The following is an 11,679-nucleotide window of genomic DNA, read 5'->3' on the forward strand; positions in this document are numbered from 1 at the left end:
GGGTTTTCTCAGGGTTTTGCAAAGACTTGAGAGCCCGGGATTGAACGCCAGTGTACATAGAAACAGGATCCAAAATTTTGTAATAATGTGCCCATCCTCTGTCCGCTTGAGAATGTATTTTTGTGTATAATTTTTCTGCGAAACCTTATACAAAATGGTTTTAGCATGTCCGCTCGCGTTTTAAGGCGAAAGAACGCGGACGCCCGCCGTTGCAGTCTCCCTGGGGCGCGTGGCGTTAGCTCCGCAGCCAACATCCGGTGGTGGTCAATGAGTGGAGGAGCATGACTTTACGTCGAAAAGTGTTACTTTGAAAGGCTTTATGTAATCAATTCGTATGCGCGCAGAAGGTAATCTGGGCCGTGCATTGTACCCGTGCGATTCTCAGCTTATTTCTCTGGACGGATTAACATGTGCAGCACCACGAACTCGTGACGCGATGGCGCAATCTCTATTTCTCGTATTGCTGAAACTACTGATTTCGTTCAGAGAATCCACCTCCAAAGTGCAAAGGTAAAATGTCCTGGTCAGGAGCTGAGGGCCCTTCCGTCTCAGCCCGGGGTCGCCAGCTGCTGCCATGCTCGATCCGGAAGCCCTTAGTGGGATGCATCATACGTCCCCTCCATGATGCGGCAGGCTTTTTGACCGGGGCATCTGCCACCGGACCGACGCAGAGGTCTTCACTGACGCAAAACGTTCCCTTACTGGCGCAGCGAGTCCAATCATTGGCACCGGGACAGGAGTTCGGCCTATTGGCTCCTAGCTGATACGGTGCGGAGCGGGGTCCCTCGTTCTATACTGGACCCTCTGACTGACATACGGTCTTTCCACTGTCTCATTGTACACAAGTGTGAACTGTTAAGTCGCCCTTTTTCACATCTCCCTTCATTGTCAAGAGGGCCCTCGATCAACACAAGAGGCTCTTTGACATTCGGAGCCCCATTTTTGTCTATGCTCAGCAAGTGTGTCCCTGGCCGATTTGGGGCCCATTGCCGACATAGGATCCCCCGTTAAGTACGGGGGCCCCCGACCACCACAGTGGTCGCTTCACTGTTTCAGGGGCCCGAACACTGCATTGCAATGCTTCAGAGGCCCATGGGCAATGCCAGAAGAGGCTTCCTGACATTTAAGGGCCATGATACCTCCCCTTTTTGGCATGTGGGCACCAGCCCGGTACAGGGACACTGTTCAGTATAGGGTCCCGTTCTCAGTTCCAAGATTCCCTGGCCGACAGAGCGGCCCTCCAGTGTTTACGAAACCCCGTCCGGCCCACCGGGCCCGCACGGGCCCCTTACCAGCACGTGGGGAGGGGTGAGCTATAGATCCCATAGGGCATAGGGTGGCCCATTGTGGTCGACCTTGCTTTTTCCCTGGTTCTAGTTACCCGTCTGTTCCCAACGTAGCTTGGAATGGCGAGACTGAAGTCGGCGCCCCGCTTGCATTTCACCGTCGGTGTTTTTTCCACACACTTTAAGGCATTAGGAAAGTGACCAGCCATAAAATTCTTGCCCGACTTCCCATTTACCCAAGGAACAGTTCATAACAACACTCAGGTCATTCCATCGTTATCTCTCCAGGAACGAGTACCTCAAACTGAAATTCTAAGATTTTCAGAAGGATGTTTTAGAGAACTGGTATTATTGATCAAATCGTATGCATCTGATCTAACAATAACTGAAAAGCACAGAAAAGGAGGCATGCTCCCTTTTATCCGTGTCCGGCCGGGGGTCTGCGACAACGGTGCCTGGCCGGGGGGACGTTGATCCCCCCCCCCCCCCGGGATCTCCAACTTCCTCATGCTGTATGAGAAAAAGGGTGCCCTCAGAAGGTCTCGCACACTCGGGAAGAATGCACACACAAGTTTTGACCGTAGATAAAATGTGAGGTCACCAGAGGCCACGAAAGAACAAAAGTCTCGGGTCCGAAAGATGCAGTTAAAACCGATGTTAACACGTCGAGACGGATATTGAGGGCATAAAATAGGCGTAGAGACTGTGGGGAATCCATTCCGACCACTGCTGCCCCCCCCCCCCCCCCCCCCCCCCGAACGCGGAGGAGGTGAGATCAGACATTTCACCGTTCAAAATTGCTTTACCACTAGCATACAAAAACGATACTTTTCTTAACGATGTGCTTCTAAGAGTGGTCTATTGGATGCAGCTGTGAAATACAAGTATTCCAGACACAAGAAAAACATTTCTAGGCTTATCTTGAGCTTATCTGAGGTCATTCTAGATCAAAGTTACAAACCATCCAAATAAAACTTGAAGTACTGATCCGGTCTATGTGACCAGCACAATGCCTTCCTGTGGTCAGAAATAGTGTATTGTACGTATACAGGTACTCAAAATCGCATGGCTGTTGTGTACATTATGCGTAGTTTGTTCGCCGTTTGGCAATGTATTTGTAATAAACTGAGAACAGTTACATTGGTACATAAAGTTAGACACCATCACCTTCACAAACGCGATAAGAAGGTAGTTGTACGCCTTGCACTCATTCATCTAGTCTCTCCGCTACTGGCAACATAGGTCATATAACACCAAGACAGATAAAAAAGATAAGGCCAAAAACTGCAGTAAGTGCATAGAAATTTGTACTGCTTACAAAGATAGTAAACATTGACCTGATTTCAGGTCACTGACATCGCATTTTCCAGAAAACTTAAATATACGGACAGTAGGTGCTATCATGTTCTACCACTACAACAAGTTTGAACAACAGCAAATGTCCCGAAGAAAGCCTATGTGTGCTCAAAGTCTTTTAGAGGTCGACTTCTTTGACCTGACCTGTCACTGATTTTGGAGGATCGAAACTTTAAATTTCCACGAGGGATGCCAAATTGATAGATGAACAGGTGTTAGAGATTTCGTGCTGTTACGATTGTTCGTTTTCGCCTTTGCTCGAAACACCGTATTGAAAATCAACTTCCTTCCTCCCCCCGCCACGAGTCGGGCGCGGCTTAAACAGCCGTTCTCGTAAAAAAGCTCGTAAAAGTAAGTAACATAATCAAACCTTTTTGTAATCAACGTAATCAATTATTTTCGTAATCAACCAACCTTTGCCATGAAATGTTTTGTTTGGGAGCATTTTCCGTCATCAGTCCAGCCTTTGCGACCTGTACTCCTTGAAACATTTGCAGAATGTTGCATTCACTGTAAGCGGGATTTTTCCGAATGCTGCAACATTTCAATCTTGGGGAGGATGTGTTTAGTTTGCGTGTGATGCCGCTGCAGGATATAAAGTTTTATGACACACCGATGTCATTGAGTTTCGACGGTAATAAATGGGTTCTGTGGTGAACTCAATACACTGTACACGGGGAAAATCGGACATCAAAACTATTGCATCATGTGTGCTCTGCTTTTCTGGTACCGGATTACCTCGGTCTCACACTATCTATTGTTACAACATCTTCTTGTATGTGTCTGGGCGCCTTGGCCATATTTATTTTTTGGTCAAGCGTTTAGAGCTATGAAATTCGGCTAGTGGGTGACAACGGCAGACATATTAATGTGATCCATGCGCAAAACTGGAACTGGCCAGTTCACTGGTGTCTGCCTTACGTTCCAATCTATCACATCTCATTCTGAGGCGCACCATTGACTGTAGCGCCACCTACAAGTTGGTGCCAGCAGCATTGTCCAACGCAAGGTGTAGTACCAACAAATACGCCCCTCTGGAGGCTTGCACGTAAGCCTAGATTGCGTCACTCAAAGCTTTGTTCCGGAAACCGGCGAGGAATGAACGGTATGAAAATGGATCCGTGCATTTCATGGCCTGTTTTGGGCATGTGCTTTTGTCCTGTTGGCTCACCTTTTCAGACAGGTTTACATCCAGAATCTTCGACTTGTATACACGAGCGGTGGTTTGAAACTCCTCGTCTTTTCACCATCTTTGTCATCGTGTATTGCATATGCTCTTCATTAAAATAGCACACGGTGCAGTGCTTACACAAAACAATATCATTGCCAAGGCATTAAGTCATCCATCTAACTACCATTGAATCCTTGGCATTCTATTAAAGATTAGCACCTTCCTCGGCACACTGGATCTCTCAGCCGTATGTTCGCCCCAGAGCTAGACATAATGCCCCGCGTAAACACAAGCAGAAACGTGCACGGCGTCTCTTCCTACACACTCTTACAACTTCTGGTATATGAAGGTGACGCCCTGCTTGGCATCCTCGAAGTACCTGTCTATGACGCAGCGTTCCACCCGGCGCCATCTGCCCAGCTCCTCCTGACGCTTCATGAACGACTCAAGCTGTTGGTACTCATCCGACATCACCAGAAACTCTAGCCGCATCGTGTTGACGACGTACCCTCCTGCGGAGGAGACAAAGATTCCCGCGTATCAAATGCATCGTTCGGTCGTGGTCTGGTCAGCATTTAAACTTTCACAGTCAGGTCATGGAGATTCAGGCGCGCACCCAGCCCAGTCTATGCATTAGAGAAGGTTGGCTGCACCCCGATCGCCGCCTTAGAACAGCAGGGGCCTCAATTTCCATACAGGTGGCTACAACAGGTGGCTAAAATGTATAGCCGCAGAAAAAAAGGACGCTGCAGTATGGCCATAGTCGGTGTGTACGGCACTTTTGATCGCACAGTATGTCTTCTGAATGACACGAATCCTTCAATAGGACAATCCGATTTGTCTCCAATTTTCTGGTGTCACTCCTATGATATCATCTATCGCCCATGCATCCACCGCTCTTATGAAATCGTCGATCATGAAATATCCACCGCTTTTATGAAATCATCTATCGCACAGGAAATCATCGATCGAACGAATATCTACCGCTTTTATGAAATCATCTGTTGCACACACATCCACCGCTTTTCACGGTACTAGATCAGTCTGTTAACATACTTACGTCGACCAAAAGCAGTTCTTCTTACCTGGCTTGCAGATGCGAATCATATCGTCCAGAGATGAGACTGGACAGTGTCCGGGCACGAAGCCACCCGCCACTACAACGACGTCATAGATATCGTCCTCGACATCAATCTTGTGATCGCCAATCGTGTCCTGTGAGCGTGAAATAAATGTGGCTGGTTATCAATTCCCTCCGATCAACGATCAGTAAAACTGATGAACTGTCATTGCACTGATCAATTTAATGTTTTTGACTTCCCATGACGACATAAACATCCACTTTAAGCGTATTTCCGTTGGTTGGTTACGCTAACTTGATGTAAATGTAGCTCCAATTGCTGGCAAATGAGGCACATTGATAACGACTATCGCTACAAAATGGGCCATCTGTATCAAAGTCAGAGTGATCTTTAGTAAATACGTCCCAAAACACCCACATAAGCATAGAGTCATGCAGGTGTATTTCACACTTATGGATACTGACATGACATGCAAGTATGCTACCATGGGGACATGCTTGTTGGTTAGTGTATGAGGGTCCTTGTTCTGCAACATTGTGATATCACCATCATTTCGCCGTCCACATTAGATTCAGATCGGATATGCCACTTTCTCAACTCGCAAGGTAAAGGGAAGGGCATGGGTCCAAAACTAGGTACAGATGTTGATCAGCCGGCGTCGCGGCAACACGAGATCAAAACATTTTGACGAAGGGAAAGCTCGGAGCTGGATGTTGTCAATTGTTCAATCACAATTCATCATAAATGCGTCGTAAAAGGTCAGCCAATGTTTAAGCGACGGCATCCGTAACTTTGTGCGCGAACGCAAAACACCACATCATTTTCGCCAGCTAAGACCATGACAGACCATATTCCAATCCAATGATGAGACCTACTTGCATTCGTTTACGCGGGTGACGGGCTCTTTTCGCTGATGTTTTGGTGGCATAAACATGGTGACCACTACCGCGCCTGTTGCCACCTGGCTCGCCCAACATAAAGATGTGTCGGTGGTTGAGATTGCAATATTTGGCAGAGCTATGATTAAGATGAAAATTTTCTGTTCTCACGAAATCCCAGGCGACATGACAAGTGTTCAAAACGACAGTTCCACATCGTGCATAATGGCTGCTTTTCTGTTTTCGCCGAGCATCACTAGTACGGACGAACCACAACGATAACAGTTAATACGATGGAGTCACTACTAAGATACTAAGATGCTACTAAAAAAGCATACTACGATGGAGAAAATCATTTTCAAGAGATCATGAGCCAAGTGCTAAGACAACTGAAAACGACAGTTCCGAACAAAACTACTGTTACCTGCGCTTCGATTTCGCCGAGTGCATCTATTACATACTAACCATGATCAAACGTTGGTATATGCCGCGTGCTTTCGCCAGGGCGATCATTTCGCTGGACGGTTCCAGGCCATCCAGGTGCGTAATGCCTGCGTCATAGAGCTGAAACCAAACCACATGTCAATGCATACCAATCTGGTTTTGATCACTGGGAACTGATACGTACTAGTCACATCCATGCATCGCTATCAATACCTTGCAGACCAAACACAATACAACGCACTGATAATGTTTAAGTGTTAATCCCACATACGCTTGTTGAAATCAGCCCTACTATCATAGCGCCAGTAACAGAAGCCGATTGCCCTCTATGTACTTCATTGTTGAAATTCGCTGTCCTCTGAAGGTCCATGAGGCATTTCGTGGGAGTCTAACGAAGTCAACGAAAGCCTAAGCCATGAAGCTGGCCAGACTTACGCTGTTCGGTATATAAAGCTACCATCTTGGAAAAGGTAGGCGACGAAGATGGTCCCTGGCACTCCCGAAGATGGCTGCTGGCACCAAGGACAACGGCCCTTGGCAGAAACGGTAAATTCTTTCAACGCACAGGTTATATTAAGTTGTGGGTGTATTGCTATCATTCTGCTTAGCAATTTCATAAAGAGGAGGGTCTCTTAATCACCGCAAGCGTTAAAATCATCCGATCTTCAACGTTACCCAGTTTTTGACGGAGCACGGCTGCTGATGTTGCTGGCACCGTATCGTGGCCTGCGGCTTCAGGTAAGTACCCTCTGGGCGACGAGTCCGATACCCGCCGCACCGTGGCCTATGCCCTCAGGTACGCACCCTCTGGGCGACGAGTCCGATACCCGCCGCACCGTGGCCTATGCCCTCAGGTACGCACCCTCTGGGCAACGAGTCCGATACCCGCCGCACCGTGGCCTATGCCCTCAGGTACGCACCCTCTGGGCAACGAGGCCGGTACCCGCCGCGATGTCCATCACCCTCAGTTTGCTTCTGGGGACGGGGCCGTCTGCCGGGCACATCCGCAGCACCGCCTCCGCTGCCAGGCGCGGCGCATGGTACGTGTCGTTTGTGAATGTCTGAAAAACAGAGCCCGTTGGTAGACGCCCTTTTGACACCTATAAGCAGTGGGCAAGCATCGAGACCCCGACCTCTCCACTTTCTAGACGGCACAGAGTTTGCCCACAGACATCCCCGTGTGCTGGGCTCAGCAGTGGCGGCTCATCCCGTGGCCCGCGCGCGCGCCCGGCGCTCATCGGGCTGAGACCAGTGCCACGGTGCGTCCGCCGAGCCGCAGCGCACCCGTGGCCAAGGTTTGTGGGTGGCCGGCGCGGCCGTTTGTGGTCCGCGTGTCAAAGTGTCGAGTGGGACATACAGGTGAATGGACGGATGAATTGATGGACAGACAGATAGGCTTTTAAGCATTGGGGCAGCAACTCTTGGCTGAGTGACCCATGCGAGCGGCTTTCAATTGCAGTGATCTGTATTGATTTTAAACAACATTTTTTTTATTAACACAAGATTATAAAAAGGAAGCATCAAAACGTTCAAGATGGTAGCGTCCACTGCTTTTATAATCTAAAATGGGAGCATCCAGTGTTCAGAACATCCAAAAGGCGTCCAATTCCGTGCTCATTGGCGGAGTTCAGAGCATCCAACCTCGCTAAGTCCAAAGTCATTAACATCGAACTTTCCTAACACCCAGTGATAACGATGTCCAGTTAATAAGCTTTGATTGGGACTGTTCTCCTACCTCTGGACGTCATGAACGCCGTATGCTATGAACTTTGGATGCTACAATTTTTGATGTTGTGAGTTTGGATGCTGTGACTTCCCTCTGTTAGGAACACTGGCCGATTTTTTGGATGCTATGAATGCTGGATCCAGAGATTTGAGACCTTTTGACCATTGAACGTTATGACCTTCGGATGTTTCAATGCCTTTCCAATGAAAGAAAACTGGATTTGCCTATGGCACGCATAATGATAGTGCCCATTTTTTACAGCGACTTTTTGGTGAACCAAACTGTTGATTACTGAGCTTAATATGACTGGCTTTCCATGGTGGTCATCAATCCAAAAAGGTTGAAACTCAGTTACAAACTTAAGACTGCTATCGGAGCCTGACGTCTGCAGTGGCTTGTTTCTAATGTATCACAGTCTGTTGACAAAGATCAGGGCGACGCGAACTTAACAAAGTGTGAGGGTCTTTAAAAAGCTGTAAACGAAAACAATCACATGTGAGAGACAAAAGCTGATACATGACAGCTCTGGCACGGTCAGATATCGTACGCCTTCTTTAAACTGACCACAGGCGAAGCCCGGCGGAGTTGGTGATAGCCAGCTGCACGCTACGGCATATCCAGCTCCTGTAACGCAAGGAAACATCGCACATGGGCTGTCACACACGTCCCAGCTGCCGTTATAACGAAGTGTACCCCAGTATTGTGGCGAAACGAGCCCAAAGTGTTATATAAAAACAAGTTAGAGAAAGTCTGGGGACATAAGAGAAATTGGAGAAGACAGAAGCTGCATTGTCTTACCTTGCAGGCCTGCTGTTAATGCTCCTATTATATATATATATATATATATATATATATATATATATATATATATATATACATATATATATATATATATATATATATGTGTGTGTGTGTGTATGTATGTGTGTGTGTGTGTGTGTGTGTGTGTGTGTGTGTGTGTGTGTGTGTGTGTGTGTGTGTGTGTGTGTGTGTGTGTGTGTGTGTGTGTGTGTGTGTGTGTGTGTGTGTGTTGTGTGTATGATTTACATTATTATGCGAGCGTGAATTTTAAAAGCGATTGGAAAAGTCACAGGATTGCTCCGGTACTACTATATGGACAGGTTTGGGTAACATTAGCAGGCATATTTCCGGGTATATTGCAAATGAATATAGCTGCATTGTCTACTGTGACGTGCTGTGACTCAAACAAGACAATAACGCTTTAAACTGTCTTGTTTGTCTTTTATTTTAGGCTCGAAAACGCCGGTACTTTGCTTACACGTGACATGGTTGCTATAAAGGGCTGTCAAAGGTCAGTGTTCCAAGTTGACCTTCACGTCATAATATTGTTACAACATGCACACAACCGCCACCACCTTTTCGCTTTCATTTGCCTGTGGCTTGGTCACCTAATCGTGAAACAGGAACTCCATTCCCTTCAATGTGGTATGTCGGCAATGCAAAGGCATTGCACGTTATCCTAATTCAGGCTTGTAACATAACATGAAGCCTATTCAGCGGCAGACATCCGGAGAAACCTGCCGGCAGTGCGCCTTGCACGCTTAAGACCAATTAACGCTAAACTTTTTTGAGTCAGCTTGTTCAGCCTGTGTAAGGTCAACTAGGGACGGTGACCAGTGACGAATTTCCGTCTTTCTTCAAAACTAAGCGAAAGGGTCGCTCCATCATCTGTTTGTGACATGCTGCTACTAAATGGCACGTCCAAACTCAGCTGATCTTGAAATGGAACTAACCTTACAACTTATTGTCTCCGGTCAGAAGCCAGGAGTATATAATTATGAGCTGGATGTAGTATTGTGGATGACCAAATCATTCAGTTCTTAACAGACTGAAATAGCAGGGACGATTTGTCGGTTGATTGGTTGCAGTTTTAGAGAAGAATCGACGGAATGACCTACATGATCTTCACATTGTTCTCAAACAGAACCTTGGGAAAAGTGGTTTAAAATTACAGAAGCTGGCTGAAAATGTTTGATTTGTCTCTTCACATCTGTTCCGCCCGTAGACGGCAGTGGCCTTGCCCTCGCCCCCCCCCCCCCCCCGAGCCCGGTCACTGCGAAGGTTAACCAGTAAATACACACACATCTATCAAACTTGGCACTTGTCAATGACGGCGCGCCTCACGTGCATGAACAACATTTTTCCTGCTACATTTGGAACATATTCAAGGACAGTTGTTTTGCCAGTATTACGTCCTTAGGGCACCAATAGCCATGTAAATGCGGTGCCGTAAGCGGCGTCTGTTATTACATGAGCTTGTAACTGCTACGCTATTACCAATTTGGGACAGGTAAATCCGATCAATGTCCTGCCCTCAGTGATCAAGTAACATTGTCAGCAGGTGTCACCGTATGTCTGCTAATAAACTGTCAGCATGGCGGGGCATTTGGGGCGAGGGGGCTGTGGCTGTCCGGACACTTGAGCAACCGAGCGGGCACCAGCTGCGCACGGTACCAGCTGTGCACGGTACCAGCTGTGCACGGTACCAGCTGCGCACGGTACCAGCTGCGCACGGCACCAGCTGCGCACGGTACCAGCTGCGCACGGTACCAGCTGCGCACGGTACCAGCTCTTCATGACTGGGTCAATCTATGGATTTGAGATTGATCATGGGTTAGGCCGGACTTGTTCGGAGAACTCAAAGCGGTAGCATTGGGCTCGGTTGAAATCGTTGCCGGTACTGGCCTATTGGAATGGATCGATGCATTCGGCATAATTTTTAGATAGAATGCATTTTCACATGCGTGCCTCGTTGACTACTTCATGCTACACCACTTTTCACATGTGAAATTTTCGCTGGGGCGTGTCGGATTTGGATTTTGTGAGAGCCAAAATCAATTGAAGGGTTAATTAGGGACTAAACCTGGCGAACTGAATGGGATTGAATGATAGGAGCGCAGCCCATAGAGAGCTTAACTGCTCGGCGCAGCTCGGGTGGCCGTACGCAGTCTGTGCGTACGGCCATCCGAACTGCGCCTACGTTGTCGGTGTCAAAAATATCGCACAACGCATGCAAGCGCTGAGCGAGGCACGCCAACAGACTCCGGAAGCTCTACCGCGGGCTTTAGTAACTATCAGCGACGCTGACTAAAATTGCAGCTGTATGGGAAGACCAGAGTAGTCGCCACACAAAGCTAACCTTGTCGTAGACATTGGCGGTGCGGTTGTACTCGCTGACGGTCTCCTCGAAGCTCTGGCAGCTGATGAGGCGCGTGATGAGACGCGGGGGCCCGGCGCCATTGGCGCGCGCCTGGTGCAGCTGCGAGTGCACTACGCTGGTCATCGTCCCCGTTTGCTGAGCGCTGCAGTTATGTGTATAGCGGGCGGCGGCGCTGCACATTTTATGCGACCAGGCCCGCGACTCCACCCCAGTGCGTCGCAGCGGCGGCGCCACCAGCGCAGGCTGCACGCGGTCGATGTGTTTGTTGCAGGTGACCGTCCAGGATGACCGGGGCAACCAGCGGGGCAACCAGCAACCGGGGCAACCAGCGGGGCTGGGCGACCGTCTCTGCCCACCCAGCCTTCAGAACATTTAACATTGGCGCTTCGAGCGTTGGATAGGAAGAAACGCCCGCAAATGTCCATCAGTGCTCCATGCTCCCCAAGCATGGGAGAACTTCCATCACCTTTTGTGGGATGGGTGTCATTTTACGGAATCCTCTGAACCTTGAGGAGCGTGAGCGGGTGCTGTGTGATCCCTCTGCCTTGACTCAAC

General features: G+C 48.4%; 1 protein-coding gene across 1 annotated transcript; it reads right to left on the bottom strand.

Moving 5' to 3' along the window:
* Positions 1-3,892: 3,892 nt before the first annotated feature.
* LOC119096956 (methyltransferase-like protein 27) lies at positions 3,893-11,258 on the bottom strand. Its single transcript, XM_037219959.1, has 5 exons — positions 11,104-11,258; positions 7,138-7,278; positions 6,239-6,337; positions 4,899-5,028; positions 3,893-4,325 (listed from the first exon to the last, which is right to left on the bottom strand). Exons 1-5 carry the CDS (start codon positions 11,245-11,247, stop codon positions 4,141-4,143), a joined length of 699 nt encoding a protein of 232 aa, XP_037075854.1. The 5' UTR covers positions 11,248-11,258; the 3' UTR covers positions 3,893-4,140.
* Positions 11,259-11,679: the final 421 nt, after the last annotated feature.

This window comes from Pollicipes pollicipes, unplaced genomic scaffold (genome assembly GCF_011947565.3).
Source record: "Pollicipes pollicipes isolate AB1234 unplaced genomic scaffold, Ppol_2.1 Scaffold_4295;HRSCAF=5057_pilon_pilon_pilon, whole genome shotgun sequence".
Taxonomy (NCBI): domain Eukaryota; kingdom Metazoa; phylum Arthropoda; class Thecostraca; order Pollicipedomorpha; family Pollicipedidae; genus Pollicipes; species Pollicipes pollicipes.